The sequence below is a fragment of the Mytilus edulis genome, chromosome 13 (genome assembly GCF_963676685.1).
Source record: "Mytilus edulis chromosome 13, xbMytEdul2.2, whole genome shotgun sequence".
In the NCBI taxonomy this organism is placed as follows: Eukaryota; Metazoa; Mollusca; class Bivalvia; order Mytilida; family Mytilidae; genus Mytilus; species Mytilus edulis.
Genome location: NC_092356.1, coordinates 28,904,158 through 28,924,990, shown reverse-complemented (window position 1 = coordinate 28,924,990; position 20,833 = coordinate 28,904,158). Strand labels below are relative to the sequence as shown.

The 20,833-nt window shown below is 32.1% G+C and overlaps 1 protein-coding gene across 2 annotated transcripts in view; it reads left to right on the top strand.

Annotated features, from left to right (window-relative positions):
* The window catches only part of LOC139502292 (H(+)/Cl(-) exchange transporter 6-like), a 67,627-nt gene that overhangs the window by 9,804 nt on the left and 36,990 nt on the right, over positions 1–20,833 (top strand). For both annotated transcript variants that reach the window (XM_071291723.1, XM_071291724.1), the window contains exons 9-20: positions 47–108; positions 2,010–2,056; positions 3,659–3,744; positions 4,453–4,566; positions 5,008–5,177; positions 6,697–6,790; positions 9,522–9,657; positions 11,010–11,163; positions 11,470–11,635; positions 14,104–14,210; positions 18,274–18,409; positions 18,814–18,860. In XM_071291723.1, coding sequence (XP_071147824.1) covers positions 47–108; positions 2,010–2,056; positions 3,659–3,744; positions 4,453–4,566; positions 5,008–5,177; positions 6,697–6,790; positions 9,522–9,657; positions 11,010–11,163; positions 11,470–11,635; positions 14,104–14,210; positions 18,274–18,409; positions 18,814–18,860 — 1,319 coding nt within the window. The remainder of the gene's footprint in view (positions 1–46; positions 109–2,009; positions 2,057–3,658; positions 3,745–4,452; positions 4,567–5,007; positions 5,178–6,696; positions 6,791–9,521; positions 9,658–11,009; positions 11,164–11,469; positions 11,636–14,103; positions 14,211–18,273; positions 18,410–18,813; positions 18,861–20,833) is intronic.

The window sequence follows — 20,833 nt, the reverse complement described above, 5'->3', positions numbered from 1 at the left end:
AAGAACTTTTTTGAATACAAACAAATTATTTGCTTTTACGTTTCAGTTTCAAAGTATAGCTTTCAAAAGAGTTAACATAAACTCATACAGTTACTTTAGAACTGATCGGTAAGTATAGCTTTCAAAAGAGTTAATATAAACTCATACAGTTACTTTAGAACTGATCGGTAAGTATAGCTTTCAAAAGAGTTAACATAAACTCATACAGTTACTTTAGAACTGATCGGTAAGTATAGCTTTCAAAAGAGTTTATATAAACTCATACAGTTACTTTAGAACTGATCGGTAAGTATAGCCTTCAAAAGAGTTAACATAAACTCATACAGTTACTTTAGAACTGATCGGTAAGTATAGCATTCAAAAGAGTTAACATAAACTCATACAGTTACTTTAGAACTGATCGGTAAGTATAGCTTTCAAAAGAGTTAACATAAACTCATACAGTTACTTTAGAACTGATCGGTAAGTATAGCTTTCAAAAGAGTTAACATAAACTCATACAGTTACTTTAGAACTGATCGGTAAGTATAGCTTTCAAAAGAGTTAACATAAACTCATACAGTTACTTTAGAACTGATCGGTAAGTATAGCTTTCAAAAGAGTTAACATAAACTAATACAGTTACTTTAGAACTGGTCGGTAAGTATAGCTTTCAAAAGAGTTAACATATACTCATACAGTTACTTTAGAACTGATCGGTAAGTATAGCTTTCAAAAGAGTTAACATAAACTCATACAGTTACTTTAGAACTGATCGGTAAGTATAGCTTTCAAAAGAGTTAATATATACTCATACAGTTACTTTAGAACTGATCGGTAAGTATTAGCATCACTTTTACGTTACAGTTCCAAAGTATAGCTTTCAAAAGAGTTAATATAAACTCATACAGTTACTTTAGAACTGATCGGTAAGTATAAGCATCACTTTTTTTCATTCATCAAAAAATACTTCCCAAAACGACCTCAACAATTATAATAATAAATGACGAGAAAAAAAAAATCATTATAATAACACATGAAAAGGATAAAAGAAAATATTTGACATTACAACATACTACATTAACCACCAACAACCAAATCATAAGATACGAATGAACAAATGCCTGTCCCAAGTCAGGAGCCTCTGGCCTTTGTTAGTCTTGTATTATTTTAATTTTAGTTTCTTGTGTACAATTTGGAAATTAGTATGGCGTTCATTATCACTGAGCTAGTATATATTTTTTTAGGGGCCAGCTGAAGGACGCCTCCGGGTGCGGGAATTTCTCGCTACATTGTAGACCTGTTGGTGACCTTCTGCTGTTGTTTTTTTTCTATGGTCGGGTTGTTGTCTCTTTGGCACATTCCCCATTTCCATTCTCAATTTTACATACAATGCAACACATGGTCCAGATAGCTTAACATGGTATAGACATACCATGCAGTTGGGTTAATTTTCAGTAAAATTTCATTGTAAACGAAATGTTTATCTATTACAATGTTGTTACTAGATATAGGAGATGTGGTATGAGTGCCAATGAGCAAATTCTCCATCTATGAGATATCATTTGTAAAAGTAAACCATTATATGTCAAAGTACGGTCTTCAGAAATGACTAGCGTAAAACAATTCAAACGGGAAAACCTATATAAAAAACGAGAAACGAGAAACACTGATGAACCACACCAAGTAAAGACAACCACTAAACATAAGGTTCCCGACTTAGGACAGGTGCACACAACTGCTGCAGTTTTAAACGTTGTAATATAAGCGCAAACCTTCACCCAACCTAAAACATTATTGTAACATCACAACATAGAAAGGTTAATTTGTACATTCTAAAGGAAATCTTTATTGATTAGAAAGTTCTGAAACTTGTATCAAGATCTACAATGTAATTCATTGTCTAGACTGTCTAAATGATTTGTTTTTTCCTGTAAAAAAAAGTAATTTAAATCGATTTTGCATGATTTGATTTTCAAATAATAATAATGACAATAATAAATAATTATTATAATAGTTTTGATTTTCAGAGACAAGAGAGATTTTGTTTCTGGTGGAGCAGCAGCCGGGGTAGCAGGTAAGAATAATGATCACGTGGTAGATTGATCATTTTCCTTGCAATGTTTATTGAAGTGGAATATATATGAGCAGTCGTGTTATGCCCCACATTTCGTCCATTCGTCTTTACCCCTTCAGGTTAAAGCTGTTGGTTAAAGTATTTGGTCAAAGTAGTTTTTGATGAAGTTGAATTCCAATCAACTTGAAACTTAGTAAATATGTTCCGGGCGTATGACGTTTGCGCCAATTTTTAAAATTGTCATTATTTCATTTGCGCCGATTTTTCATTTGCTCCTAATTGCATTCACAGCTTAACACAGGTGAGTAAATACTTGTACATGCTCTATACCTTGAAAGTGTATTGGTAAAATTTGGTTATAAACGTTGTTCACTTATGTAATCCAGGCCGTTACGTATGTTAAAAAAAGCGAACTCTAGAAATGCCCGCATCAGTACGTAATCCAGAGATAGAAAAGATTGACTTTGTTATAATTGACAATTACAACAAATATAAAAGAGACGAAATCACAAGAAATACTCGGCAAGAACAGATTTGTGATTTTAATGTTGTAAATAGATTTTTAATTTGCATTTTATTATAAACAGAGTGCTTTTATCTTAGAATTTTACTTCTTGATTTTAAAGTATATCAACCTAGTGATTTTAATTTGACTTTTCCTGCTCGATATCCTTCTTCCATCTCCCCGTGTTGAGCAGAGGACATCAGTCATACACATGTTATGATTGACCATTCATATCATTTGTACAACTGCCTAACAACAAATGGAAGTTTGTAATGACCTTGACTGGCTATACAGCCCTTGCACGATCGGAAGAGGTTAATAAGGATAAATGAAAACTAACATTTACCTGTAATTTACCTGTAAAAAAATCGGCGCAAATGAAAGAAAATATCGGCGCAAAAGAAATGCAGATCGGCGCAAATGCAAAAAGCCGTATGTTCCCTATGATATGATCTTTCTAATTCCCAATTTCACGGTCCACTGAACATAGAAAAGGATAGTGTAAGTGAGGCATCCGTATACTATGGACACATTCTTGTTTTCAGATGTAACACTTAAGTCTATAACCACTATTTAAGGGTATACTGAATTTAAATGATATAGAATTAAATATGTCTAAAAGAGAAGGGAAAGACACCAAAAGGACATTCAAACACATAAGTCGGAAACAAACTGACAATAATTATCATGGCAAATATATTAAACACGACCAAAAAACAAACAGCAGTATACAAAGACTGAGCAACAAGAACCCCAAGCACAGACATGAGAGGATTTCAGGACATTACAGGAGGATTAACAAATTCTACTCTTCATGTGACACTGGTCATGTTGCTCATCAAATTATTAATCAAACAAGATGCAGTATAAATCAATGCCAGTTAAACTTCTATCCACCAGATACCTTATAACATGGATTTAATCATATACATTTGTTACCCATTACATGGAGATCATCACATTATTATTTTTAAAGACAATTCATACTAAATATTTTTTATCTTAAAAAAAATAATTAAAGCTTGGCTATTGAATAAGAAGATAAATGGAAAACAAAATGGAACTGTGTCCCTTTATTTCATCCTATATTGTTACAGCTGCATTTGGTGCTCCAATAGGAGGAGTTTTGTTTAGTTTAGAGGAAGGATGCTCTTTTTGGAACCAAAAATTAACTTGGCGAACAGTGAGTTGAAAATTTGTTAGACACGCAGGAATATTTCCTTAGAAACTATGTCACAATTTAGAATTCCATTGCATTTAGGATTAATATTAAGATTCCAAAACGTGAATAATTCATCATTATGCATCTTTTCAACAACATCCAGAATAAACACAAGTATGTAAATATCTAACAGTTACATTTTTTTGCTTTTATTCTAGTTATTATTAATTGTTTTATTCAATCTATAAATATTAGTAACTACCTTACACCGAAACAGTTCAAAAATATATTGTCAAAATGCTCATCAGGTGCATTAAAGTTGGTATTAACGTATGAGTTAGATCAGAGTTGTCTTTCTTTCACCTAAGTTACATCTGTAGATAAACTCATAATAAATACAGTATCAGGACTAAAATTTTACACTTACGCCAGACGCGGGTTTAGTCTACAAAAGACTCATCAGTGATGCTCGAATCCAAAAATGTTTAAAAGGCCAAATAAATTACGAAGTTGAAGAGCATTGAGGACCAAAACTTCCTAAAAGATTTGCCAAATACAGCTAAGGTAATCCATTCCCGAGGTAGAAAAGCCTTAGTTTTTTCAAAATTTCAAAGTTTTGTTAACAGTTATTTTTTTATTATGAACATCTCAATGATAATTCAAGTCAACACATAAGTGCTGACTACTGGGCTGGTGATACCCTGAAGTTTTACTTTATATCATTTACAGTTCTTTTGTTCGATGGCAGCAACCTACTCATTAAATTTCTTCCTATCAGGGATTGATAGTAATGATTGGGGATTTTTCTACTTGCCAGGATTAATCAACTTTGGTGTCTTTAAGGTACGTTGATTGTTATGAATCAATCAAAAAGTTTGATACATAGGATGTTTTTAATTGAAATGAATTATATTAGAATAGTTTCGAAACAGCGTAATAAGGGGTCCCGTGCTTTTTAATATATTTATGTTCTCGTGAAAATGTTCGGAACCAGAGGAACAGTTCCTCTGGTTAAATAAAAAATTTTAAAATGGTACTTGCTGATTCAATGGATAGTTAGGAATCAGAATATAAAGTCTGAAACTTGATTTTCTCCTAGAATGCTCCTTCGTGAGCTAACATTTGAATATGTCTTTTAGCATGCAGGTTTAAAACTTGTTGTCCTAATTATATATGTAATATTTGCAACTGAACGTTAAGCAGTCACCTATTTATCTAGTTATCTTTTATTTAGATAATTTGACTCGGTCACATGTCTTAAAAACTTCACAACTTTTCTTGTAGTGCTCTAATGATACTGGGATAGGATGTCGACTTTGGAATATTTTAGATCTGGCTGTCTTTATTGTTATGGGCTTTATAGGCGGCATTATGGGTGCACTGTTTAATCATCTCAATAAACTTATTACCAAATATAGAATGAAACATGTTCAGAAGAAGCACAAGGTTGTCAGGTAAGGATTATATCGGTAGCAAATACAGTAATATACCAGTGTTCAAAAGTCATAAATCGATGGAGAGAACACAAATCCGGGTTACAAAGTTAAACCTATGGAAATACATCAACTTTAATAAGAAGACAAAGGAACATCAGGAACACTGTAGTGCAACAAAAACAAAAGCCAACATACGTAGAAACAAATTATATAATAACAACTGCCACATGTCTGACTTGGTACAAAAATTGACAACCAAATAACAACCTTCAGATTGTAAAATTAAAATTAGACCCTGACGGCACAGTTCTAAGATAAAAATGTTATGTTCTCTAAAGTCTAACAGTTTTAAAACATATACATAGTAGTAGTATTAGTAGTAGTAGTAGTAGTAGTAGTAGTAGTAGTAGTAGTAGTAGTAGTAGTAGTAGTAGTAGTAGTAGTAGTAGTAGTAGTAGTAGTAGTAGTAGTAAGTAGTAGTAGTAGTAGTAGTAGTAGTAGTAGTAGTTGTAGTAGTTGTAGTAGTAGTAGTAGTAGTAGTAGTAGTAGTAGTAGTAGTAGTAGGTGTCATACCACCAATTAAAAGTCCCCATCAGTTCAACCAAATTTTGAAATTTTCACAGCTTTCTAAATATTTTACCTTAAGTTTAACTTCATAGAAACCAGGTATAGCCTGAATGGTATATGTATCAACTTTCTACATGCCAATTTTCAACAGATGTTTAAAATCATATAAAAAGAAAAGGTCTTCCGAATAGAGGTACCACTAAAAATAACCCCTGGTTTTCTGGAAATCTTAAATTAGTATACTATGGAGTGCATTATCCTCAATTTTGAATGCAAACTTACAAACAAGTAAATTTTAGCTCAAAATGGTCTTAATATATTTCCCTTTCACTAAAAGTTTCATTTCTACCAATTTGTTGGTTAGTTTAGGTAAACAATGACACCAAATGCACTATATTTTGTCCGAGTAGGCCTACTTTCACATACGTTCTAAATTGGAGGGAGTAATTGGTGGTGTGACACCTAGTAGTAGTTGTAATACACTATTTGTAGTATCTAGAAGATATAAAACATGCATACGTGGAAAATAGTATTGAATGAAAGTGACTACTCCTTATGCAAACATTCCCTTAAATACAGGTTGTGAACAAAATGAAGTACAATGTATGAAGGTACAGTTTGGACTACCAAGCAACCATGATTTGAAGACGAAACACTGGTAGCAAGATTTCAATCTGAAACGGTCATTTTTGTATGATCAAGTCTTAATCGAGTTAATGACAATACCATGACCGCTCTACTAATAAAGATTAATGAAAGCTTACCTAACATAAACTTATGGTGAACTCATGTAGGATGTCAAGAGGGGTAATATATTCCTGTTCATCTATTTCACATGGAAAGTTAACATTTCTATGATAAATAACTTCTAACACCGAACTGTTCGCCGGATATGGAAATGCGACATAGTGTGGCATATTCTTGGGTATATAGAATCTCTATGCTTCCTTTAACGTTAAATTTATTTCAGGGTTTTAGAAGCAGTTTTAATCTCAGCTTGCACTGCATTATTTGCATTTGGTGGTTCTATGTTACTTGGAGAATGTAAGGCGATTCCAACAGTGGTATGCATACTTAATGGAACACGTGATTAAATGCACTGTACATGCAATCACAGCTTACACTTTTCGGGTTGCATGACTATGCATCATTGTTGACCAGAGATTAATTTTACTAGTTTAACATATAACGCATGTTTATCTCAAGGAAGTACACGTACAACTATTTATCAAAGAAATAATTGTTCACTGCATAGATTTTTTTAGCATAAACCATCCTCTTTTACATGTATTAACTGCATGGAATATTAAATTAGACATCGCACGTGTTCGGTTCAATTTTAATGCAACCAGTGCCTTGGTACTGACATAATTTTTAAAAGATAGACATTGAAAAATGTAGAATGAAAATGCATGTCTCTTGCACTAAAATATTCCACGCGTTTATGTCTGTACCAAGTCAGGAATATGATTATTTTTTTCCATTCGTTTGGTGTGTTAGGTGTATCTTGAGTTGTTTGTCATTTAATAAGGGACATTTCGTTTTGAATTTTTCTGGAAATGTTTTGTAGTTTTTCTTTTTTCATACCATTAGGTGTAAGGGTTAGAATCTGTTAATTAACCAGAGTTTCACTTTTTGCATTAGTACACGATGATCACTAATGAAATATAAAAATACAAAATTCTTCTAGAAAAGCATACCATAAACTTACCATATGCGTCTACAGTTTTGGTTGTTCTACGAATACAGTTATAGTTGTGTTCTTCCAAACGTCCTTTACATTCAAAATGTCAAAATTTATTTTAAAGCAAGGTTGTGCTTAACGAAGTTCTTTGTGTGCACTAAAACTGATATTATTCGTTCATCTATTATACTAAATGAGGAGACCTTTTTTGTGTGTCACTTCTCTGTCTTACACAAGTATCGCAAATCAACACGGCTCTCTACCCTAAAGGTAATATGCAAACCGTTGTTTCTTATTCGCCCTATAGATTATAGATTTTTGGTTAGTTGAGGAAATATTTCGGGGAAAATATTTCTGAATGTCATTACCAACGGTTTCGGATTTCTGCCCTTTCATTTTTGAAGTTTTGTCCCCTTTGCATATACATAGTTTCTTTAACAAGTATTATTATACTGTTAGGAAATACAATCTATCAAAGGACTTTAAAAAAACACTAACGATGGGTGTTTGAATCATGATATAAAACATTTGTGGAAATTTCATTTAAACTGAAAATAAAAAAAATATGAACAATGAATTCTGAATTTAAAAGTATCAATTTTGTATTTATCGCGGGTATCTTCTAACAACTTTTAGTGATAAAAAAAATCATGATTTGTTATTGTTTGTCTGTCAACCTAAATACGCATCTCACGGGTAAAACCGTAGTCTAGAAGTAAAATCACAAAAATACTGAACTTCGAGGAAAATTCAATCGGAAAGTCCCTTATCACATGGCAAAATCAAATGACAAAACACATCAAACGAATGGACAACAACTGTCATATTCCTGACTTGGTACAAGTATTTTCAAATGTAGAAAATGGTGGATTGAACCTGGTTTTATAGCGCTAAACCTCTCACTAGTATGACAGTCGCATCAAATTCAGACAAACGTGAATGGTGAAATTCAACCTTGCATCTTCATCACTATATAAATCGGCCGTGTTGAAGGATTTTAATTTCAACTCAACTATGATTTTGAATCGGGATGAATGTTCCGAAATCTAAATATATTCTTGGAATGTTGCTATGTCCGTCCATACTAGAATTACGAAATCAATGGTCACTGATCTATGATGAAATCAGGTTTTAGCAACATCATTTTTCTAAAATGATTTAAAAGATTTATGTTCAGCCATCAAAATATCAGAGTGCCATTTAGGTACTGGAATAAGGTTATGCCAGTCATCAAACAACAGTGTCAAAACCTAACCGGCAAGCAATGCTTTGGTTCGTTAATAACTTATTCAATCAAACGAAGGCAGTACAAGAACAGTTAGGCTGTTGTTTAAATTTTAGGTGTTTGTATGAAATGGAAGAATATATACTAAAAATGAAGCCTTATTGATAACTCGGTCATCTTAATCGAATCACAAAGTGAATACAGTTCGATAAAATTTATTCGAAAGTATGAGTGGAAGGACGAATTTTAACATTAAACATTAATGAACTCCTTAAAATAACATTTATTACTAATAATGCCAAATAACAGATTATATGAGTTTCTTTTGTCCAGAATCATTCTTAATTTATTGAAAAGTAAGTGGCACTGAAGCGAAAAAGCTGACTAGAATGACAAGATACTCTTTTTTCTCAATATATCTTTATGCTGCGCACGTTGTGCTGAAAGAAATATACAACTGAAAGAAATATAAATGGACATTGCATGATTATTCTTTTTTGGCACATGTATATAATAAACAACATTAAGGTTCAAGGGATTTTGTCAAATTAGAAGGATCCGGTCTTGTGAATGATCTTATCAACATCACGATCATGCATAATCATCTCAAAGGACACGGTTTTGTTTCATTTCCATTTTTATAAGTTAACAAGGATAAATGGAGAATGATTTGTTAACTTTTTCACATTAATATAATAACTTTTAAAAATATTCGTGGACTGATAAAGAGGGAGCATGTCAAATTACAAAGGTCCCGTTATGTGAATGATGTTTTATAAAACTATGTAAATATATTGGGAAAACTACAAAATACATTATAAGCAAATTTTTAAGACAAATCAACACCAAATAAACAAAAGTCTAAAACTTTGTAATATTTTTTTAGATAATTAACGCTACAAACGAAACAACGCAAGACTTTGTGCGTACATACTTCTGTGAAGATGGTTATTATAACGACATGGCTACACTTCTCTTTAATTCACAAGAGGAGGCAATCAAACAGTTGTTTCATCAAGAAGGTAAACTACTATGATCTGTGTACAAATAGTCTTATGCCACAATTAAAATATTTTGGTTTGCCAAAACCCTACCCAAAGGTGGAGACCTTGGGTAGGTAAGTATATATAAAAGCATTTTCGTTTTTTTTTCGGCAAAGAGAAATTAAATTGTCAGAGGTTTTTAAGTCTTCATGCTTATCGGATTAAAAAAAACTCTTTCACATCAGGACAATAAATAATTTTAAGTAGTCAACTATTTTTTGGGTCGGTAGTGGTTATGGTCTAAGATATCAATACTGATTATCCATTGGAATTATCATAACAAAAACATTTTATATTAATCAACAAGTACAATTTGCACAATTTTACACTGTCAAAGCGCTACGATTACAACTTCTAAACATTTCTAAAAAGTAACAAGAACTTTGGCCTTTTAATCTTTATCATTCTAGCATCACTTATAGGTCTTTTGTCGACTCATCGCGCGTCTGGCGTACACAATTATGAGCAAGGTATATTTCATGAAGTTTAGTTTTATCATATCGCGTTCATGAAATCAAGCCCAAGAGCAAGGAAAAGTCACACATAGTAGGAGCTGTACACAAACATGCAAATAAAACGCATTGAAATATGTCTTTATTTTCTGGTCGTTCATAACCTTTAATCTTGTTTTTGGTGTTTCAATATCGTTTGGTGGTTATCTAATTGATGGGTGTACAGTAGGCAACTCTTTTGTGCTTACACTAAAACATTAACACTTCCGTTTTCTGTAAGTTAACTGTTCATAAGGTGGTAAGTTATTCAACACATTAAATTTTCTAACTCCCAGACATACTAGTAGATTGCATTAGTGCTAGTTATCGGAATTTTTACAACGTTACAAATTTGTAAAGGATTTGGCCTAAAACTATTTGAACGAGTGCCTCTGATGGTTCTTTTGTAGGCAAAACGCGCGATTTACATACCAAGCTAGCAGCCTTATATCCCTGATGGTGTTTATAAAATATACTTCACAACAAGTGTTTAGATATAAGTCTAGAGCTTGCATAAGTTTAAAAATAATTAAAAAAAATATCACAGAATTTTAATAATGTCGAGATAACAAAACACTTCAAAGAGGCACCAGAATCATGTTTTCAAACATAGAAACGTTTTTAATGTTTAAAAGTGCTAAATGTTTATGGAGTTTCGTAAGGAAAAATAATCAAGTGATTTTATATGTAGAGACCCAAGAAGTTTTAGACACAACACAATTAATTGTAATGGGACATTTTTATGGTCAAAATCGATCGCCCATTTTGTCTCAAATGCTCGTTTAAAATATTCTTAAGAAGAATGATAAGTAATCATATACTATACATTTGTTTTTATAGGTAAATTTAGTATACGTTCCTTGGCGTTATTTGTAATATTTTTCTTTCTCCTGGCTTGTTGGACATACGGTTCCAGCGTTCCAAGTGGACTGTTTGTTCCATGTTTACTTTGTGGTGCAGCATATGGAAGACTTGTTGCTACTGTCTTAGTTGAGTAAGTACATGCATGTACTGTATGTAAAAGACTGTGATATGAAAATCATTTTCATGATCCAAATCAAGCTGTAAATGAATTGAAAATATTGATAATTCGACGTATATATGAATAATTGGGGCACATTTAGCGTAATCAAAGTACACGTGATGTAGGTATCTTAACGGAGTCTTTTAGAAGAGCTTCATAAACTTTAGGCAATGTTATTAAACTGGAGAACCATTCACATTAAGCACAAGACAATTTTTCAGTTTTTTTCTAACATTTGAGAGCCGTGTTTCAGCTAGTTTTAATTTTCTATTTCAGCGTTTTAGGTTACGAAAATCATTCAATTTACTCTGGTACATTCGCATTGATTGGCGCTGCTTCATTCCTCGGCGGAGTCGTAAGAATGACAATAAGTCTGACAGTAATCCTAATTGAATCAACCAATGAAATAAGTTATGGGCTGCCGCTTATGTTGGTGTTAATGGTAAATGTCTGTCCTGTTTTTTTCTTGAATTACAGTCTATTTTAAAATTTTAACTGCTTTCCTTAATATAATTGTATCTACATGAAAATGCTATTTTACTCTAGATTCGTGTTTTACGTATTAGTTTTTTTAATCAGTGCTTCTTCTCAGATTCGAATGCCTGTTTGTTAATAAGAAACTCCAAACACTTATAGATTTTCGGAATACGATATATTCTATATATAATAACTCCTTTGTTTAACTATAATTTGTTAATGAATGAAGCTTTCTGCATTATATATTTCGTATATTTCAATTGAAGAAATAGAGGGAAAAAATCCTTTATGTATGATAGTTCAATTAATTAATTAGTGTATCTTATGCAATTAACGCGGACTTATTCATCGGAACTGTAGCCAATGTGTTCCGATCGATATGACCACTGACGATTTTTTTCAAAATGAGAAGAAAACCTATTTCACTTCTTTGAGTGTCAGTATTATGCGGAAGTGCATATTTTTAATTTATGTCAAATCGAATTCGTTCAATCATTCACAAAGTGCACACTTACATTTATTTAAATAATTGCTTCTCAGAAAGGAAATGTTGTATATACAAAGGAGCATGTGTCAAATCTTATTTCCGGATCGGAATGGATAATTATGCGGTATTATTATTATTTTGCAATGAATATCACCGTAATATGTTACATGTTTATAGCATTACCAAATATTCCGATATGTTAGATTTGTGAAAATGCTATTTCGCAAAGGGGGTTCATGGGCAAAAATTTTTAAGGCATTCAAATGGATAAAACCAGAGGATTTCGAACATCTGACAAAAATTCAAAAACATGACAAGCAAACATCCTTAAGCTATGTAAATACGGAAAGGTAAACCAAGATGGAAAGATTAATTACATCGAACAAAAGATCGTATCTAATACGTGTCGCATATATTACAAATTATTTCCGGATCTGAAGTTATAATTATACGATGTTATTATTTCGATATGGATATGATCGTATTTTGTTAGCAATACAAATTTATCAACCATTCTTTGTACTTTGAATATAGTTAAATTGTATACTTATATTATACAAAATTAGAACAAATATTTATAGGATACCTCAAATGCATTCGATTGATAAGAGTAAAATATGATGTTGAGTGGTCTAAGTAACTTATCTACACTGACGTGATATGTTTTGAGTTCAAACCTTGCTTATGGTAGATGCGTTCAACTCCGATATTAAAAACAGACAATGATTGCCAGTTTTACAAACGAACGTATGTTGTTTACTCATGCTACCTCCACCATAAAACAAATAGATCCCTGTTTGCACACAAGAGTTGGGAAATTGACGTTATATCAATCTAAACTATTAAACACATATGGTGTAAGGCTAGATCGGAATCAAAAAGGTAACTATAGGGCTACCCAAACTTCTTTTTCTAAAGGTAATAGGGAAATAAAACACTTATGATAATGTCGGAGCGGGAAAATCAAATGCAAAAAAAAGGAATCTGACAAAAAAGGTCGAAACTGGTTCAATGAAAAATATAGGCGTTAAGTGAAATTTAAAGTAGAATCCTATCGTCAAGAAAAGTCGCATAAAAATCGGTGGTATGGCAGCATTTTCTTGGTCTTGAGATACTGTTTGCCTTTTTGTAATGTTCATCACTTTCTATAACTGATCAAGAACCTAGTACACAGTTGCTTACATTATAATATTCAGAAATATTATGTTTCATGACGGTTTTTTTCTGCCAACTTTAGAAATCTAATGCCACAAGTGCTCTTATGTCTTTTATCATGCAATGAGAACAAAATTAAAAGAAATCACATATATTTTTTCACCCGATTCATCAATCAGCTGCCTCTAGAAATATGTTCAGTAGCTGCTGTATTTTTGTCCAATCATTGTGTTAGCAAACTTAGTTTCTGGAAAGTTAATACTATAATGCCACCCAATACGTGTCGCATGTACATAAATCTAGTTTCCGGGCTGAAATTTATAATTATGCCGTGATTTCATTTTGAAATTAATATGAAGGTATAATTTGCCTTATTGTCATTTCTTTGGTGAATATAAAAATCATTAAGTAACTGATATTTATCATTTGGTTTTATTCAAGTCTTACTATCGTCAATTTTCTATTTTACCGATTTATGAGAGTTGAAAATCAGTAAACTAATGTAACCTTTATTAACTCTCCACGATAAAGTCAAAATGTTTTCCACTCATGTCTTATGTATGAAGTTTTGCCTTAACAGCAGATGTATATATCTACTTATAAAAAGTAAAAATAAATTCCGGAATATTCCTCCACAACCGAACAATAAGAGACCAAACAATGATGTTTCTGTGTATTTTCTTTTTTTCCCAGTTATGCTTATGACTGTAACTCCTGTCGTATTTATACATATCATTGATCTTTTTGTAAAGAAGTATTCGCAATACACGTTGCTTTTTTTATTTTTTTAGGTAGCCAAGTGGTCGGGTGATTTGTTTAATGAAGGTCTCTATGATATTCACATTCATCTGAAAGGAGTTCCTTTATTAGAATGGGAAGCTCCTGAGAAGACCGAAAAGTATAGTATATTCAATTAATTTCATAGAAAAAACAAAGGATTGTTCCTTTTACAGCATGTTAACATTCTTAATCTTCACTTTACACAATCCCTCAAAACAAAATTGATATATATTTGTCCTATACATACTAAATATTTCCTTGGAAGTTAAATGTTTCAATTTTGGTTTTTTTCTTCGTACCATTCTGTTTGAAATGAAAATAAGACTCAATTTGTGTGTGTTAAGATAGGTTTTACCTCCTTTTTGGATCAAGAAGTTAATCCCTAATTATACTCTTCCCAAGGGAAGTCCGTATAGCCATGCACGTACGAGCTGTGAAATATCATATCTTAAAAAAAATCGTATTATTGAAATTATTTCTTCCGTACCACGGATCCAAGGAAAGACAAATATATTTTGAATAGCAAATTACATATATTTAAATGAGTATTAAAAATAACAACGTTTTAATACGCATGTTTATATTTTATAGAATATTTTCCAACGATTATCATTTTGATAAATGGTGGTTGACTGACGTATTTCAGATTTTTTTAACACATACTTTGCAAATGAAAGCGATGGATTTGATAGGTTTCAACTGCTCCTTCTTTCTTAAGATAGTAATTTCTAGTTAATGTTGATATGTATATAGGAGTTATCAACCCTTTAATGACTACTTTAGCATCAATGGTTTCATTTCCTCGCTTGCATGATTGTTTGGTATTTTATATTAGCATGACTGAACATTTTTAAATGAGGACATTTGAACTTGCTTGATTCAATTTAACTTCCTTCATAATATATTACCATCATTTATCTTTCTTATTATTTGCATAAGTTATGGTCATCCCTTTATCCTGTTGCAAATTAAAAACCATGCATTTAATTAACCTATATCCATATGTTTTAGAAGCATTTATATACAATAAACAATGGTTATTTATCACATTATTAAGACACTGCTTATTACAGGAAACATACACTTCCGCAAGTTTGGACATCAAATTTTAGAAGAAATATATGAATTACATGGCTTTTTGCAACGTCATTGTGGTAATTACATCTGCACGGATGCATATTCTTCTGCAACATGTCTTTTAAATGAAAGTTTATAAAATAAATATGTACATCTGCCTATAGTTAAACCCCTAATGAGAGACATTTGCTATTTAATCTTGAAAAGGTTTAATAAATTATGATATAAAGAATCGTGTAAGCATAATTTGTAACATTTTAATGTCTTATAAAATGATTATATCTTCTTTAAACTGAAGAAATGTTAAGATTTGACCTTCCCTTTTTAGCTCACCTGGCCTAAAAGGCCATGTGAGCTTTTCTCATCACTTGGCGTCCGTCGTCGTCGTCGTCGTCGTCGACGTCGTCGTCGTCGTCGTCGTCGTCTGTCGTCGTTAACAATTTTTCAAACATCTTCTCCTCTGAAACTACTGAATGGATTTGAATGAAACTTAACATGATTGTTCCTTAGTATATCCTGCACAAAATGTGCGCTTCGATTTTTGATCCGTCAAAAAACATGGCCGCCGTTACTTAAAATAGAACATAGGGGTCAAATGCAGTTTTTGGCTTATATCTCAAAAACGAAAGCATTTAGAGCAAATCTGACATGGGGTAAAAATGTTCATTAGGTCAAGATCTATCAGCCCTGAAATTTTCAGATGAATCAAACAAACCATTGTTGGGTTGCTGCCACTTAATTGGTAATTTTAAGGAAATTTTGCAGTTTTTGGTCATTATCTTGAATATTATTATAGATAAAGATAAACTGTAAACAGCAAAAAAGATCAGCAAAGTAAGATCTACAAATAAGTTAATATGACCAAAATTGTCAATTGACCCCTTAAGGGGTTATTGTCCTTTAATGACAATTTTTCACAATTTGTTCATCATATTTGCTAACTTTAAAAAATCTTCTCCTCTGAAACTACTGAATGGATTTGGTTAAAACTTAGCATGATTGTTCCTTAGATTATCCTGCACAAAGTGTGTGCTTTGATTTTTGATCCGTCAAAAAACATGGCCGCCGTTACTTAAAATAGAACATAGGGGTCAAATGCAGTTTTTGGCTTATATCTCAAAAACAAAAGCATTTAGAGCAAATCTGACATGGAGTAAAAATGTCCATTAGGTCAAGATCTATCAGCCCTGAAATTTTCAGATGAATCAAACAAACCATTGTTGGGTTGCTGCCACTTAATTGGTAATTTTAAGGAAATTTTGCAGTTTTTGGTCATTATCTTGAATATTATTATAGATAAAGATAAACTGTAAACAGCAAAAAAGATCAGCAAAGTAAGATCTACAAATAAGTTAATATGACCAAAATTGTCAATTGACCCCTTAAGGGGTTATTGTCCTTTAATGACAATTTTTCACAATTTGTTCATCATATTTGCTAACTTTAAAAAATCTTCTCCTCTGAAACTACTGAATGGATTTGGTTAAAACTTAGCATGGTTGTTCCTTAGATTATCCTGCACAAAGTGTGTGCTTTGATTTTTGATCCGTCAAAAAACATGGCCGCCGTTACTTAAAATAGAACATAGGGGTCAAATGCAGTTTTTGGCTTATATCTCAAAAACGAAAGCATTAAGAGCAAATCTGACATGGAGTAAAAATGTTCATTAGGTCAATATCTATCAGCCCTGAAATTTTCAGATGAATCAAACATCCAATTGTTGGTTGCTGCCACTTAATTGGTAATTTTAAGGAAATTTTGCAGTTTTTGGTCATTATCTTGAATATTATTATAGATAAAGATAAACTGTAAACAGAAAATATGATCAGCAAAGTAAGATCTACAAATAAGTCAATTTGACCAAAATTGTCAATTGACCTCTTTAGGAGTTATTGCCCTTTAAAGACTTTTTTCACAATTTGTTCATCATGTTGACTTACTTTAAAAAATCTTCTCTTATGAAACTGCTGTATCAATTTCAGCCAAACTTAGGCTAAATGAGTTTTAGAGTTTCAGAGTATCTAGTATAAATTTTATATTTCATTTCCTTGTATGTCAAGAAACATAGCTCCTATGGCTAAAATAGAACATAGGAGAAAATGATTTTTTTTTGCTTTTGAAGAAAATAGGACGATTCAAAGAACATTTAAATAAATTGAAAAGCCAAAATAATCATTGATGAGAGATTAAACCAAAAAAATTCAGGTGAGCGATTCAGGCTCTTGAGAGCCTCTTGTTTTGAAAGTGCTTGCACCAAGCGTATGTCAATTGTTTTGCATTGGTTCCGTTGTATGAGGAAGTATAATGTTTGAGTTTGACAGTTTTTATTGGCTTCCTGTTTTTGAATTTACCTTGAAGTTCCGTATTTTTATCACAGATTGTTTTATATGTATTATATGTGATTTTATAAATATTTTATGTTAGCAGTTATGAGTTCGTTCTTGTCGTGTCGGATATTATGTGAACAAGTGCAAGCATAAAAGAAAATTAAACAGACTTTTTAAGTTGCATCTTTGTAGACGAAACGCGCGTGTGGCATAAGTATAAAATTTTAGTCCTGGCATCTTTGTTGAGTTTTTTTTACCTAGAATTATTACTAGAGTTATTTTTTTTTATAACGTGTGCTTTACACGTGACAAAACTTGGTGTAGCTCGAATTGAGAATAGGCTGTTTTCTGCTCTTTAGTCGGGTGGTTGTCTCCACACATTCCACATTTTTATTCTCAAGTTTATAGGATAATTTGTACCAATTTTAGCTGTGGTCTTTTTGATTTTGAAATTAGATTTTCTCATTGTAACCTTCGTACCAAGTTTTACGATATATGAAATCTCCTTTAATGGTATAATTTATACTTTCCTAGTTTGTTATGTACAATTCTCTGTTGATGACTGTCCCACAAAGACAATTTTTTGTCAGTTCTCAACAGAGATCGGACATACTATGCATTTTACCTGTTCGTAGGCTAGTGGCTTCCGATGCTATGAATAAAAGACAACATCGTTGGTTTTGTTTCTTTTTTCAAATACACAACTTCGGATGACAAATCTTCACTAGTTTATTATTGTATTTCAAATTTGATAACATGCATTTTTCTTGTTCGTAGGCTAGTGGCATCCGATGCCATGAATAAGAAGGTGGTGATATTTTATCCAGCAACCAGAGTATCATCTATTGTGAAAATATTAAAAACAAATGCACATAATGCCTTTCCAGTGGTCACCGTACGAAAACAATCACAGGTATGTACAGATAATGCTTTTCCAGTGGTCATCGTACGAAAAAAATCACAGGTATGTACAAATAATGCCTTTCCAGTGGTCACCGTACGAAAACAATCACAGGTATGTACAAATAATGTTATATTAAAGTTGCTTTGGTTTACTTTTTATTATAACGTAATTAATTACTGTTTTTTTTTTATATCATTGCTAATTTGTATATATAACCTAGCAGGAAAAGTGCTGTGTGCGATAAAATCGTTATACCGATCGCTACTGACCCCCTTCGGATTCATATAGGTTTAGTAGAATCCAAAGGAGATTTAGCTCTCGGCCGCTTCCCCTTTGGTATGGATTTTACTAACCCTATATTGAACCATACGGGGTCCATAGCAAACCATATAACTTATAATATGTGTTTGTAGGGTTCAGAAGAGTTTGGAGATGAACTGGAACTGTATGCATCATTGGAGTAAGTAATTTTTTTTCAAATTCCACGCAAGAAGCTGTAATAATTTGAATAATTAGTGTAAATCTCTCAGGTTCGTTTCCAAATATCAGAAAGTCAAAATAAGTTTCAAAAATCAGTAACATAAAAAAAACAGTGTTGTACCGCTGCTCAAAAGTCATAAATTGATTGAGAGAAATCAAATCCGGGTTACAAATCAAAACAGAGGGAAACAAGTCAACAATAAAAAAGGAAAACAATGGAACAATAGAAACACTGAAGTGGAACAAAAATATATGACAACATACAACGAAACGGACTTTTGATAACAAATGCCATATTTCTGATTTGGTACAGGTAATTTTACAAAAAGAAAAGTGGGCTGAACCTTGTTTTATTGCTAGCCACGTCGCGCTTTTATGACAATGTTAAAAAATATCGTGTAAATGACAACATCACGTGGAAGAAATACAACACAAACACACGTTATAACACTCATCACGGAGAAACGCACAAATACATAATATAATAGTCGATAAAACATTCAAACCGAGCATCATCTATCAATGACAGACATCACAAAAACTAACTCACTTTTGTAACGAATATGTTATCGTGACTTATATACAATTATTTTCACAATACCAGTCCAAACATGCAAATTCCAAGATTAACCTGAATCATGAACGCTTTGAGACAACTTTTTTGACAGTGAATATGTATCAAAACATCAAGAGATAATACTGAAATGATGCATTGTAACCTTGAAAGAAAGTTAGAAAAATGTATTCCTCATACATGTTTACGATTTAAAAAGCATTCTATTTATGACTTTAAACTAGTAAAATACAAGAATTGTCCAATATTTTTAACCACATCTATTTTTATGTGTCATTCATTTTACGGAGAAGGATGCAGATATGATGGATGGATGAATGGTGTTAACCTGCGTTGTCAAATGTTACGCCTATCATGACATAACATTTTGATGTGATTTAAACATAAAGTCCTCTATGTACTGAACCGACATGATGAGCCTTATGTATAACTTGTACGAAATAATTGTCCACATTGAGACATGGACAAATTATCCTTTCTGTGTTTTTTCACATATTTGAGCAAGACTTATTATAAGGGTAGAAAATACCAATTTTAAATATTTTGGTTTGACCAGGTCGAGGATCGAACTTACGATCTCCACACTGAAGGCGAGCACACTACCTTTAAACCAAAGAGGCGTGGTATTTGAATTTTAAGGGAAGTCTCAATGTTTGTGATATTATAGAAGTCTTATCAATTGTTATTTTTACCATGAAGTAAAATTATTTGACCTTCTTTTGTTTCTCAACTTTGACGTGTTGGATATAATTTTTCAAAATTGTTTTAAGTAGGGTGTTAAGTAAAATATGAAAGTGATAAATTCAGACGCCATAACAGTACACAAATGTTGCATTGCGATCACATTTATTAGAAGATCAGTCCTTTTTTAGTTTCAGCTTTTTATTGTAATAGTTGTTCATTTGGTTGTTATATTTCCATTATTCTACGTGATATGGTATGGGTTTCAGCTGTGATGCGAAAGTATTTTATGTTCATGCAGTTAAAATGTAACTTATATCCTTAACTTTACTTTCCGTTATATAGCTGTTGCTCTCTCACTAAACAATTTAAAAAACTATGGTGGCCAAGTTGAACACATCTATCCAAAGTATACAACAAATACATTAAAGTCGGCCTCATATCTAGACTTACATCTAGAAACTGACAATGAGAGTCGGTTAAAAATAAAACATTTCCACAAAAAAGATGATTTCAGCTTCCCAATTGTGATCTTTCCATTTCTATGTAGCAAAAGGTGTAAAAAATCATTAAAAAACAGATTCCGGGATCAACCTGCATCAAGAACGCTTTAAGACAACATTTTGACAGTGAAATATCTATCAAAACATAGAGAAATACTATTGAAACGATATATTGTAACCTTGGAAGAAAGTTAG